The 12,284-nt window shown below is 47.0% G+C and overlaps 5 protein-coding genes across 5 annotated transcripts; 2 read left to right on the top strand and 3 right to left on the bottom strand.

The window, feature by feature from the left end:
• Positions 1 to 56: 56 nt before the first annotated feature.
• EV420DRAFT_1633393 (OPT oligopeptide transporter) lies at positions 57 to 3,226 on the top strand (the record flags this gene model as incomplete). The annotated part of the gene is given in 19 exon segments (XM_060476179.1): positions 57 to 237; positions 295 to 425; positions 480 to 537; positions 557 to 694; positions 760 to 813; positions 865 to 1,017; positions 1,076 to 1,322; positions 1,380 to 1,446; positions 1,500 to 1,736; positions 1,799 to 1,908; positions 1,960 to 2,034; positions 2,086 to 2,116; positions 2,168 to 2,203; positions 2,258 to 2,278; positions 2,332 to 2,426; positions 2,476 to 2,613; positions 2,675 to 2,971; positions 3,027 to 3,084; positions 3,137 to 3,226. 19 exon segments carry the CDS (start codon positions 57 to 59, stop codon positions 3,224 to 3,226), a joined length of 2,217 nt encoding a protein of 738 aa, XP_060321271.1.
• Positions 3,227 to 3,253: 27 nt separating this feature from the next.
• Positions 3,254 to 4,577, bottom strand: EV420DRAFT_1021116 (uncharacterized protein). Its single transcript, XM_060465350.1, has 2 exons — positions 3,870 to 4,577; positions 3,254 to 3,820 (listed from the first exon to the last, which is right to left on the bottom strand). Exons 1-2 carry the CDS (start codon positions 4,518 to 4,520, stop codon positions 3,533 to 3,535), a joined length of 939 nt encoding a protein of 312 aa, XP_060321270.1. The 5' UTR covers positions 4,521 to 4,577; the 3' UTR covers positions 3,254 to 3,532.
• Positions 4,578 to 4,623: 46 nt separating this feature from the next.
• EV420DRAFT_1615217 (amidohydrolase family-domain-containing protein) lies at positions 4,624 to 7,108 on the top strand. Its single transcript, XM_060475068.1, has 15 exons — positions 4,624 to 4,873; positions 4,905 to 4,910; positions 4,961 to 5,047; positions 5,104 to 5,300; positions 5,353 to 5,518; positions 5,571 to 5,743; positions 5,781 to 5,804; positions 5,855 to 5,978; positions 6,030 to 6,055; positions 6,102 to 6,209; positions 6,260 to 6,413; positions 6,467 to 6,528; positions 6,583 to 6,755; positions 6,811 to 6,851; positions 6,908 to 7,108. The coding sequence occupies exons 1-15, from the start codon at positions 4,654 to 4,656 to the stop codon at positions 7,090 to 7,092; spliced, it is 1,746 nt and encodes a 581-aa protein (XP_060321269.1). The 5' UTR covers positions 4,624 to 4,653; the 3' UTR covers positions 7,093 to 7,108.
• On the bottom strand, positions 7,109 to 7,900 carry EV420DRAFT_1615197 (uncharacterized protein). The gene is made up of 4 exons (XM_060475067.1): positions 7,689 to 7,900; positions 7,475 to 7,635; positions 7,299 to 7,414; positions 7,109 to 7,242 (listed from the first exon to the last, which is right to left on the bottom strand). The coding sequence occupies exons 1-4, from the start codon at positions 7,853 to 7,855 to the stop codon at positions 7,207 to 7,209; spliced, it is 480 nt and encodes a 159-aa protein (XP_060321268.1). The 5' UTR covers positions 7,856 to 7,900; the 3' UTR covers positions 7,109 to 7,206.
• Positions 7,901 to 10,849: 2,949 nt separating this feature from the next.
• EV420DRAFT_1020850 (rhamnogalacturonan acetylesterase) lies at positions 10,850 to 12,284 on the bottom strand. The gene is made up of 6 exons (XM_060465349.1): positions 11,941 to 12,284; positions 11,870 to 11,893; positions 11,608 to 11,811; positions 11,512 to 11,551; positions 11,067 to 11,455; positions 10,850 to 11,006 (listed from the first exon to the last, which is right to left on the bottom strand). The coding sequence occupies exons 1-6, from the start codon at positions 12,032 to 12,034 to the stop codon at positions 10,993 to 10,995; spliced, it is 765 nt and encodes a 254-aa protein (XP_060321267.1). The 5' UTR covers positions 12,035 to 12,284; the 3' UTR covers positions 10,850 to 10,992.

Here is a 12,284-nt window from a genome sequence, read left to right as displayed (position 1 = left end):
CTCATCCCTTCTCCGGTCATGTCTCCCTAGTCGAGGATGTGAATACGCTGCCTGCGATGAACAAAGGGTCTCCTAGCTCGGCCTCCTCTGAAGACGAGAAAGTTTCTTTCAAGGATGAGAAGAGTTTCGAGAAGGGAGCCGAGGGTAAAGTCTCTGTCAAGTTTGCGGATATCGGGGGCGTGTTCGAGGATGGACGTGCGATTGACATGGGCGAAGATGGCAAAGAAAGGCCAATAGGTTCGCTTTTTGATTTGTATGCCTGATTTCCTCGTGTCCTGATGCTTGCGTTTGCAGTGTCTGCGGAAGACTGGTCGCTTCGTCTTATTTCGCTCGACGATGACACCACTCTTCCCGTATGGACCTTCCGTCTATGGTTCTGCTCCATCGGTTTGTCGTGTTTCGGCGCCGTGTTAAGTCAGATATTTGTACGTAGTATTCCATTCTCGAGGCTTCTTATTACATACCCACCACTTGACCAGTCGTTCCGCCCCCAAACTGTCTACGTCTCCCAACTCTTCCTTCAAACAGCCGCTTTCGGTCTCGGCAAGCTTGGAAGAAATTCTTCCGGGGCCCAATAATCGCCTTCCTCTTCTGCGAACCTCGAACAGCGCCTTTTGGCGCTTTATCAATCCCGGCCCGTTCAATATAAAGGAGCATGTGGGTATCCTCATCATGTCGGCGGCCGCCACGCACGGTGCTCTGGCTATCAGCAATTTTCTCCGCTGATGATCTTTTTTATGGATTCCAACACAAATCCAGCCATTGCTATTTTACGGCTGCTTGGAAGCCAGTTATTGGGTTATGGATTAGCTGGTACGTAGATGTATGATCCAAGCAGATAATACAAGCTGAAGATCATTGTAGGGATGATGCGCTCGTTCCTGGTATACCCTACGTTTATCGTTTTCCCGAACTTGATCCCTACAATCCAAATGTTCGAAGTCCTTCATAGTAACACCAACAACTTCCTGCAGAAAAAAAGGATTCAATTTTTCTGGATATTGTTCGGCGGCGCATGTGGGTACCGTGTTTGAACTACTGACACCTTGATCTGATATTTAATGGTATGTATCAGTCGTCTGGGAATGGTTCCCAGAATATATCGCTCCTCTGCTTACGGGTGTCTCTATCATGTGTCTTGCTCGCCGGGATAGCGCCTGGGTAACTCGCATCTTTGGTGGCGCCGCTGGCAATGAAGGTCTTGGTCTTTTCTCACTTTGCTTCGACTGGAACTATGTAGGGTCTGGCGGATCGGCCTACGGTGCTCTGTTTCAACCCTTGGCAACCCAGCTCTCTTTGTTCGGTGGTGTACTCATTTGTATGTATGTCAAATGCTTTACATTTGGGATATGTCCCGACGGTGATCTCACCTCCGTTAGATTGAGCTTCGTTGGCGTATACGCAAACAATGTGTGGAACTCCCAGAATTTTCCCTTCCTCACCCAGGTGTGCTTTGTCGCGCTGCTTGTATTCTCTTATATAATACATTGCCTCTCTAGCTGCTCTATCTTGAAAATGGCACGGAGTATGACCAAACTCTTATCCTGGACGCAGACTACTCGATCAACGCTACCAAGCTTGAAGCCGTTGGCCTTCCTTTCATGGCTGGTACCCAAGTCATATCTAAGATTGGCGCGAGCTTATCGTTTGGAGCCACTGTCACACATATGATTCTCTGGAATGGTAAGCAGGTGTGGGATACTATCAAAATAGCTCGAGCCAATAAATCGATGATGGTGAGCCTTAATTTATAATTAACAGGACATGGATCATGTCGCAACTGTCAGCCCATTATGAGAGAATGAAAGTGTACGACGAAGTGCCGATGTGGTGGTACGCTGGAATGTTTGTAGCATCTATAGCCATGGCACTTGCTACAAATTACACTGGCGAGGCGCTATTGCCCTGGTATGAGCGCGATCTCTTACCGTTCATGCAGATTATTGAGGGAGACTTTAGGTGGGCGTTCTTCATCGCCGTAGGCTTTGCCACGATTTTCTTGCCCATTATATCGACGTTATATGCTGTTTTATGGTGATCATTTTAATCTTGGTCTGCACATTTCTGTTTCTGATCAGCACATAGTTACGTTCCAGGGACTGAGGACATTGCTAGAGTATGTGACTTACCTTTCTCCACTTGTTTGGATGCTTATTATATTGGATAGATGCTCGGTGCAGCATTAGTGCCCGGAAAGCCTCACGTACGGTGTCTCGCTTCTTGTTCCACCTGGCTGATTTGAACCACTCATGACTAGGCAAATATGTACTTCACGATGGTAAACGTCTTCGCATAGACCTCAACTATGTTTACTGATACACTTTCGACCAGTATGCCTACAATTCCACCGAGCAGGGCCGCTCAATGACACGGGACCTGAAGATGGGACAATACACGAAGCTCCCTCCCAGAGTAACGTTTACCATGTAACCATTTGTGCTCTGATCTTTTATGCTTCTATTCAATGGCTCCTAGGCAATGCGGTGGTGCGGTCATCGGCGCCATTCTCAACTATATCATCATGAAAGTTGTTATCAATTCCAACCGTGAAATCCTCCTCAGTATACAGGGTACAAATGTATGGTCTGGAGCGTCTATTCAGTCTTTCAACAGGTACTTTGCCACACTTCTCTTCTTATGATCTCTTTCGAAACGCATTTTTTATGTATCTCAGTGATGCAATTACTTGGGGTGGCCTTGCAAAATACCTGTACCAACCTTCCGGACGATATGGCATAATTCCGATGTCAATATTCATTGGTCTCGTCGTTCCCGTTCCGTTCTGGCTTCTCCATAGGAAGTATCCCAAACTTCACTTTGATGGTGTTATTACACCGATGATCTGCAGTGAAATCGGAGCTCTTTCGGGAGGCATCAACTCCGCGGTTTTCAATACATTCTTGCTCTGCATGTTTAGTCAGTTCTACCTGAGAAGGTATCACCCGAGATGGTTCAGGAAGTACAACTTCTTGTAAGATTTAAATTTAAAAATTTAATTCCTCGTACAAGCTGACAGTCAAGTTCAGGATGTCGGCTGCTCTTGATGGTGGAACAGAAGTCATGGTATTCGTCTACAGTTTTGCGGTGAGTCAAAAAGTATGCTCGACCTTGCCAAAAGTTTCTGATCTTCTCGTAGGTTGGAGGTGCTGGGGGTCGCGTCGTCAACTTCCCTAATTGGGCGCTGAATCCTGCCGGAAATCCCGACTATTGCAAGAGGCTGACATAGTCGCTCCTGAATTAGCTGTTGATACGAGATAGTAGATGAGGGACAATGTTGGTGACATCACTCGAAACTCGTATTTAAAGCTAAAGTTCTATAATTGATCTCCACGTCTTCGCCTCTACTAAGTACTCCCAATGTTTAAAGTGAAGAGTTACGCCCAGAAACTTAGTTCGAGCTCTCGTCAATACTTAATCCTCAAACCTACAATAGGATCGTCGCCATCTCATTGTCTCCTGACTCGTTCCAATGGCGGACATAGGAAATCATAGATGGGGACCTTGTTGGCTGCGGAAGGTAGCTCCATTCCTGCTATGGCCTAAAATGATGTTCAGCTAGTGAATCAGGGCTGTCGATGAAATGCGTCTGTGAGCCTGGTTCAAGGGTGTTTACAATAAGATTAGCGACGGGCGGAATCGCACGCGTAGGAGTAGCGGGGGGCACAATTGTCGACAGGCTTGTTGTTGGTGTTACCCTCTCTTTGTACATGGAGCTGGACGAGGTATCTGACGGGGACACGTTATTGAGAGGTAAAGGGAAATCGATTTTAGGCTCTTGAAGGGCATGAAAGTCGGTGAGAGCCTTGGAAAGATTGTCAAGCTGAAAACGTCGGTCAATTAAACAACAAGCAAAGCCGGAGATGCCTCACTTTGCTCATGACTTCCAGGATTCCCTCTTTTCTTCCTTCAAATTGATGAGAAAGTTTGGCGAATTCTGCTTCTCGCTCCCTGTTTTGTTTCTCCTCATCGGCCTCTGGACTGACATCGACGCGCTCGTACTCTCCAACCTCTGCTGCATCATCAACATCATGCTTGTCCTTGTCTTCCTTTCCCTCCCACGTATCATCTTTGTTTGCTCTGCCTTTGCCCTTAGCTTGGTCTCCCTGCTTCGTCCCAATAACCTCCATCCCAAGATGTAGCACAGCTATCTCACTTTGCAGTTCCAACACCTTGGACAAATGCGACCATAGCAGTTCGTCTGTTTTGGGATCATAGTATGGGATTCGCACATCAAGATGAAGCAGTGGATCGGCGGGTACGACCTGTCCGACTACAGATCCATCATATGGGTCACGAAGAGGTTCTGTATGCCGCGATGGTACGTTGAAATAACGGCTCTTTGCAGCCTCTTCGGCTTGCTCGACATATTCCCCATGAAGGTCGGCGAGAATGGCATCATGTGGGGTGCGTAACTTTGAGGTCAAGGAATGCGCTGGACCCGAGGGAGCTTCTATTGGTGTAGGAGGATCATCAAACAAATTACTTTCTTGCGAAGGATTTCCGAACCAGGATCCCAGCATTGATACGAACAAGTGAGGAGGAAGGGTCGGGCTGAATGTAGCCGGAGTTTACCGACATGGCCACGATGCACGTGGATCTGGCCCCCATCTTATCTACCCTGACCCCGACGCTCTATCTTTGCCCAATTTCAACATGTCGTCGCTCGACAAGAAATTGGTGCATAGTCGGATTGCTCTGCCTAGGCGGCGGCTAACCACACCCCTTGCCCGTATTGCACTCCTTCTTCTTGCTCTGGTATTTTCTGCTCTACTCTTCTTTGGTGATTTCAGTAATCCTGCCGACTCGACGACATACGCGATATGCTCCCACGGAAGCAACATCTACATTGTCGATACCCTTAACTCACGAACTTGTCGTTGATTCTTTCATATCTGACACGGGAGATCTTGGTGGGTCGGAGCACATGCACGCATGTCATTCTAACGGTGAAATACATTAGATTCTATACAACGGAGAAGGACGTCGACTGTGCCTCTACGGGTCAGGTATATTCCCGATGGAGCTATGATTGTGCCAGGAATTAGTGGTATGCAACACTTCATATCTCCCTGTAAACCATGTTGCAAAGCTTGCCATGTGTAGAATCTCATGCCCACATTATGCACTATGGTCTATACCGTCAGATACCTCTTGAAATGGGAAGAAATATATCCGAGACGGTTTCCTTTGTCGAAAATTACATCGTATCAAACCCAGATATTTACAACAATATGTCGAAGGTCATTGAGGGCTGGGGATGGGATCACACCGCCTGGCCAGAGTCAAGGTTCCCGACCGCAGTACGTGCGTCTTGCTTATATTATTTATAACAGTTTCTCTTAAACGACACAGGCTGATCTCGATACCAGTACAGTCATTCGTGGACGTTCTGTGATGTTGCGTAGCAAGGACGGGCACGGTACCTGGGTCTCTGGCCGTGTTCTCCAGGACATCCGTCCCCTCCCACGTACCGTAGAAGGCGGAATGATTGTTCGTGACAAGAAAGGGCAACCAGCCGGCAAGAACCTTGTGTTCACTGCTATGTTTCACATTGACAGCGTACTTCATAGGTGTGTTCCTCGACAATGCTCAAGAATTGTTGCCAGTTCCAATTCCAACTGAGGAGGACTATGAGCGGCGCTTTTCGACTACCGTACGAAATGCCTTGGCCAACGGGCTCACGTCCATCCATGATGCCAAACTTGACTTCCAGCAGCTGGACTTCTTTAGGAGGTATTCGCCTGTGATAAATGGTGAATTCAACACTTACCTCGCTCTAGAAAGCTGCTGCCGGAAAGCTGCCGGTACGTTCAACAATGTGCCGCCAATTATATTTGCTGAGCTTGTTACGTAGATTCGTTTGTACGGAATGACAAACTATGACGAAGGCGAGGAATACTGGGGTAACATCACCAAACCACAGATGTTGTCAGATGACCATAGGTTCAGTGCCCGCAGCGTGAAGATCGTAGGGGATGGTTCGTTGTGCTATTTCTGTCAAACGCCATAACATTTACACGAATTGAAAGGTTCCATGAGAACAGGTGGAGCAGCGGTAGGCAAAATTGTCACCTATTCATGGTCTAGACTGATCATCTTAGTTATATGAACCCTACACTGACAATCCGACCACAAACGGCTTTATGCGTGTGTCTGAGGCAACAATTAACAGGGTCATCCCGCTCTTCCTCCGTGATGGCTGGCAGGTCGTGAGTACTCGACTCCCCGTGTTAAGAACATAGGACCATTTGTTACACAGAACGTCCATGCAATCGGAGATCGTGCCAACGGTATCGTCCTAGATGCCTTAGAGTCCGCTTTCGAGGATGTGAATGCTGCCGCAAGGCGGCCACGTCTTGAGCACGCTCAGATCATGGCGAAGGCTGATATTAAGCGTGCGGGGAAAATCGGGGGTAGGCTAATCTACCCTGTAAAAATGGTTTCAGTTCAGTTTTATGCTTTACAGTCATTGCCAGTGTACAGCCCACCCATGTTATTGATGATATGTGGTATGCGGAGGAACGCATTGTGAGTCACCTCTCCTACAATCGCACTTCCAAGCAACACTGAAATATTCCATAGGGTCCAGAGCGCATCAAGGGACTATACGCTTTCCGTAGTCTGCTAAATAGCGGAGCTAGAATTACTCTTGGATCTGACTTTCCTGTTGAGACGATGAATCCCCTTGCCGGGTTCTACGCTGCAATCACAAGAGTATCGTTGGATGGAAACTCACCCCACGGTCCAGGAGGATGGTAAGCCTGATGCGGTTTCCATCTTTACATTAATACATAGCCCGCGATCCTACAGGTTCCCTGAGCAACGATTAACGCGTCTCGAGGCATTGCGCGGTAAGCCTGCACGTCTTATTTTTACGCATTGCTGAATGTTAAACGTCGTATTTGAGGCATGACCATCGACCCAGCGTATGCATCATTTACTGAATCAGTTCTAGGCTCACTAGAGCCTGGAAAACGGGCAGACTTTGTCGTCCTTTCGCAAAACATCATGACGGTCCCAGTGTCCGAAATCATGAACACGAAGTTTCTTGCGACAGTGATTGACGGCATTGCTGTCCATGGTGAAATTTAGATATGCTCAACATTTAGAGACCGACTGCGAAATGTGAAATTTGTTTTTGTACAACGAGGATCCACTTTAGAAAACCGTATCAGGTACTACTACATAATAGAAAGGCGGAGACCTTCAATAATAGGTGATGTCCCAGTGCGATCCTTCATCCTATGTAAAACAAAAAGCTGAATAAAGGTGTTCGATGACGAAAATCAAAAACCTACGCAATAGATATTCCCGCTAGCGGCCTGCCACTGAGGATATCCGTCTCCTCTATTGCCGATTCGAGTAAAATGCGTCTTGATATAATTGTCGACCACCGACGCATGGCGAACATCCACTGGGAATGAGTTAGGACGCGGCCTGTACACTACAAGCAATTTATAAAGGGTAACGTAACCTTTGTAACCATTTGCATGGGAGTATGTTCCGCTGGCGTGACCTACCTCGGTACCACCGGTAATGACCAGTGAGCTAGAGCCCGAGGCTTGCTTCAACGTGATGACCCCGTCGACCGTGCCAGAAAGTATGCCGTCGTACGACGTACACGTTGATTTATTCCTATTCCGAGTCTTATATTGCCGCACCTAGAATTGTTATTTAACGGGGCTTACTTATCTGTACATCCCCCAGTGGAAGAGGCAGTAATTCCCGCAGGAATGAGACGGGCTTCAGCTTGAGCCTGAGTTAAATGGGTCCCGCTACGAGCTTCCATCGGTGATGAAACACCAGCAGCTACGTTCAAACCGAGGAGAAGAATGAAAAGCGAAGATACCAACATATTCAAGTTGGGAGTTCAGATGTAGAAAGTGAAGTGCTGTGTATCGTTTTTCATTCGCCATACTTTTATACCCTGGCAAATATGTACTATATCGTTCCGCCAAGGCAACCTCTGACAGGTGCACCTGGACATGCTGCAACAGGTGCATATGCTACTTGACAAAAATCTCACTTCGAGACATGCTTTCTATCGCCGGGTGGGAGCAGATCTGTCTAGTTAGCGCCTCCAGGAGCCCCTAGACCTAGTTGAGCATGTAACACCGGGTTCGAATGCTTGTCCCGCGCGTTATAAATGAACGCTGATCTTGGCATTCCCTTCGAACGCCGAGAAAAACGGACATTGTTGTGATTAACTGGAGAATGCATTCAAATTGAAATCCGAGTTACCTTGCCTGTCAAGGTCCCTGTGGTTGGTGGGAGGAAGAGGACGACTCAGAAAACGAGCCTGGATAGGCACCGCTATCCACCGGAAACGAGAGCATACCCAAAATGTCCCAAATGCACGTCACGTTCACAAATCAACACACCAAACGCAGATACAATCCAATTAACCCAAAGTTCGTTACTCTACTACATATCATACGTCGAAACACCCAGAGAAACCAGATGCAAGAGAGGGGGACTGGGACAAGAGGGAGGGAGTGTGCCTGAGGACTAGCACCTTCACCGCGTCTTAGTAGCTAGTGTACTTGCGGCGGTTAATTAGATAAAGAAAAAGGTCTCAGTCTGTGGGTCTACGAATGCCGCTTACAAAGGATACCAAGTAACGTGATTTATCGGCAAAATCCGAAAAAGACCATTTGGTAATTGCGTTCCGTGTGTTCCGAGAAACCACCATGACTTTCTACAACGGCACCAACATGGATTCAGTACTGATAGTGACTGAGTCTATTAAAAATGTTCTCGAAGAATGCATTCTCAGTGGGTCTACGAATGCTGCTTACAAAGGATACCAAGTAACGTGATATTACGGCAAAGTCCGAATCCATCGACAGTTCTTGGCAATGGTAACCCATTCCTCCACACCCCCGGGGGCATACAACCAATTGCCACACTGCGTTTTATCCAGGGCACAACGTTCTACACACGTATGCTCAGCGGGTCCCCTATCCATCAGCAAAAGACTCATGCTGGCGTACGCGATTATACGGTGGAAAACGTCTCCTTGGAGCATGCGATAATAGTTTGCTCACATACACATAGTCTACCATAGAGAACAATGGATGCGTTATAGCATTGCAGAGTCTGAATGATAAGCGCTAGCTCTCACTCGGAGTCACACTTGCACCATTGTCCCTCGCACAAGCTTAATCCAGCAGAACTTACAGAAGCCATGCAGCCCATGCCCCGTAAACCATATTGCACAAATTGATGTGTAACACGACTAGGCTGGAAAATGTTGGCAGCCTTGCGATGTTCAATGTCAACGTGACGAGGTGAGCACTTTATCGTTGATTCGTTTCACCAGTAAACTAGATATCGTCAGACCAATATCGCAGTGAATAGCTTTGTAACTTACCGACCTTGAAGGCTGTATCAGCTGCTTTCGAGCCAAGCCATTAATGAAAAAATTCAAGGGAGCCTCTCCTTTTGCTGCATGTATTTCTATTTCCACAATTTGTTCGCCTCAATATGTACTTGTAGTTTCCAAGTGCGAATGAATTAACTTTACTGCATCAAATTAGATACCTGCTTAACTACAAAAGGAGACCGCTAGGCAAGGTATCAAAGTCGTCAAAGACGACCGCTAGCTATATATTAAATATTATTTATGGGGAGCCGCATCGCCTATATGGACCGTGGCGACTGACTAAGCACACAGCCACCCGAAATGTGAAGCCTGTCATTAACCGAATGAACACTTGATTACTCGCTTATCCCTGAAACTGTCCTCAAAATAATAGAATGTAATCATTAAATACATCCTACAGAGGATGAAAATAGTTAAATATGTGTATGAGCAATGCAGTGAGCACATCTGAACAATATGAGTACCACGGTCACACAAGTGTCACACCAATTAATGAGGCAGTTGTGACAGAATTTTGTATGCATGATTATGAGCGAGGGACATCCCCTTTCTATTGAAGGTTTCCACATCTTATTTATACCTATTTGCCATTTTACTTTACTTTGACATTTTCGTACCTATCGTATCTTGACTCCGACCACCCACTGTCTCTGTACCTACGATAGAATATACCTGCCTTTCGAGTCAACCACGTCCTCTTTCTGAGTCGCCACCACCTAAACTCCAACACTTTCCTCTTGCATTATAGACATTATTTGTATGTACTGAACATCTCTCGGGGATGGCCTAAGAAAATGATGGATTTTCGGTAGCTGTACCCAAAATCCAGTAATGACAAAGTAATGATCGTAGTAATTCCGATAGAATATTTCATTTCTGCCAAGTACAAAACCGAGATATGAATCAGTTAGGGATATTTGGATACTAATCTAGGCCAAAAGACGAAGTGTCATTCTACAATCCTGCAGCTTCACTTTTTCCCTCCATAAAGGCCCTGGCAAATATGACCAAATATAATTTCCCTTACAGGCGTTGCGGCTCCCCCATATTACCTTACTTGCAAGGTCTGCTGTGCATAACGATGTGATGACTAAGAGGCGGCAATCATGTGATGCCCGTATTTCCTTATCCTCCGATTATTACACTGGCGACCAACCACGACCAACAGGACCCAGCGGCCAACGACTTGAACCAGTATACCTGTACTACTACATATCCGAATACAATCCTGACCTCTAGGACACTTTACGCCACGAGATTCAAGGAAGTGCATGATAAACGCTTGAAAAAAAGGTGGCCCATCTCCCAATGGAATCCTTGATCTTTGCTTCGCAGCGGCTTGCAAACACCGTGGCTCTACCAGCCATTATATGGCGAGATCAGCGAATACTTTACTGCTTGTATCTCAATTAGACACAAACAAGCTGTTGAAGTTGTTCTAATACTTCCATGCCACGCTACGACGCTGGAAATTGAATCAGCCTTGACATTGAATACAGGAATGTTTCCACGTTCCACATCCACATCAATGGAAAGTAGAAGATGGATGACAACGCAAAAGCAAGGTATTGATGTCGTCGACCGAGGACCGCTAGTATTACTCCGAGTTACAAACAGCTATCTGTGATCACGTGTCAGCATACTGCAACTCCAAATTTTAGGCGGTCATCGATGCACGTACTGGGAACAGCCTGTCCTGCAGAATTGACATACGCCGCCAAGTCACTATTACCACAAAGCAGTCCTCTCACAAATGCCTCCGCTACCACGTTGGCACCCTCTACCGACGTGTGGGTATGATCGAGAGGGTAATATGCATCCACAACAGTCTCCCCGAGAGACTCATAGGCTTGGGCCACGTATGCGTAGTGATTTATGTACGTCGCTCCAGTACGAGTGGCTGCCGTATTCGCATATGCAACAAAGCGAGGGGGATCGGTAATGACACCGTCGTCCCAATCATTGCTGGGAGTTTGCGAGGAAACGATCGGGATGGCACCCTTGGCTTGGAGAGCAGTGACGGCATTCTGTATATAGTACGGGAATGTGTGAATGACTATACTTTCACCACTGCAAGGGAACCATTTAATTCCGAACGCTGCGAAGCTGGTGCTAGTATCACTTACGCTGAGTTGGTCACTGTGCTCGTCGTGTTGTAGTCGTCCCCTGAGAAGAACGAGGTTGTAAGGATGTGAAGAGACTAGGTGCATGGAGAAGCAAACCATAAGCATCCTGACGCCCATTATCCACGGTACCGGACAATCCATCATTATGACCAAACTCGATCACGACGTAGTCGCCGCTAGAGACAGTGTCGATGAGCGTGTCAAAGCGGCCTTCATCAGTATAGCTCCGTGCGCTACGACCCGCAATGGCTTTGTTCACGACCGTGACAGACAGATACTGGCCCAAATATTGACCCCAACCTTTTCAGTTCCTATCGCGATGAGAAAACGGTATCCTTGACGATTCTGAGGCACTCACCGTCGGTTCCCGAGCCGCCACCGTCTGAAAAGAATCAGCGTATGGGCTGGAGGACAGCTATAGGCAGGTACCTTTGGCCATGGTTGAATCACCAGCCATGTAAACGGTTGTTCCCAGCACATACGTGGCGAAGCCAGGTAGCAATAACAAAGTGGGGAAAAACATGATTCAGTTGACTGTCCAAGAAACCTTTCCAGCTCTCATATAAAGGCGTCCTGATAGATCTTGGCACGGCAGGCGGAGATTTCCATAACTATAGCAACGCATACTCTCAAATAACCGCAGATGAATGTGGAACATTTTCGAGCGCTGATTCTCGACGTACAGAATAATTTTCCGAGCACAGTAGCGCATGCTTTACCGATCGAAGTTGAGGCTTGTGATCTTCGGCGGATCAGTTGGCGGTAAGTTGCGG

This window comes from Desarmillaria tabescens (genome assembly GCF_030435595.1).
Source record: "Desarmillaria tabescens strain CCBAS 213 chromosome Unknown EV420scaffold_566, whole genome shotgun sequence".
In the NCBI taxonomy this organism is placed as follows: domain Eukaryota; kingdom Fungi; phylum Basidiomycota; class Agaricomycetes; order Agaricales; family Physalacriaceae; genus Desarmillaria; species Desarmillaria tabescens.
Note: the sequence above shows the minus strand (reverse complement) of the source record. Positions and strands in the feature narration are given on the sequence as shown.

Excerpts from the sequence above, each read along its gene's own strand:
- EV420DRAFT_1615217 (XM_060475068.1), top strand. The coding sequence starts at position 4,654 with ATGTCGTCGCTCGACAAGAAATTGGTGCATAGTCGGATTGCTCTGCCT. Across the intron at positions 5,805-5,854 it reads CTGCTGCCGGAAAGCTGCCG|ATTCGTTTGTACGGAATGAC; the intron begins GTACGTTCAACA and ends CTTGTTACGTAG. Across the intron at positions 5,979-6,029 it reads CGTGAAGATCGTAGGGGATG|GTTCCATGAGAACAGGTGGA; the intron begins GTTCGTTGTGCT and ends ACGAATTGAAAG.
- EV420DRAFT_1615197 (XM_060475067.1), bottom strand. The coding sequence starts at position 7,855 with ATGTTGGTATCTTCGCTTTTCATTCTTCTCCTCGGTTTGAACGTAGCT. Across the intron at positions 7,636-7,688 it reads ACTGGGGGATGTACAGATAA|GAATAAATCAACGTGTACGT; the intron begins GTAAGCCCCGTT and ends GACTCGGAATAG. Across the intron at positions 7,415-7,474 it reads CCATGCAAATGGTTACAAAG|TGGATGTTCGCCATGCGTCG; the intron begins GTTACGTTACCC and ends ACTCATTCCCAG.
- EV420DRAFT_1020850 (XM_060465349.1), bottom strand. The coding sequence starts at position 12,034 with ATGTTTTTCCCCACTTTGTTATTGCTACCTGGCTTCGCCACGTATGTG. Across the intron at positions 11,812-11,869 it reads TGGCGGCTCGGGAACCGACG|GTTGGGGTCAATATTTGGGC; the intron begins GTGAGTGCCTCA and ends GGAACTGAAAAG. Across the intron at positions 11,552-11,607 it reads TGGGCGTCAGGATGCTTATG|GGGACGACTACAACACGACG; the intron begins GTTTGCTTCTCC and ends CGTTCTTCTCAG.
- EV420DRAFT_1021116 (XM_060465350.1), bottom strand. The coding sequence starts at position 4,520 with ATGCTGGGATCCTGGTTCGGAAATCCTTCGCAAGAAAGTAATTTGTTT. Across the intron at positions 3,821-3,869 it reads TCCTGGAAGTCATGAGCAAA|CTTGACAATCTTTCCAAGGC; the intron begins GTGAGGCATCTC and ends CGACGTTTTCAG.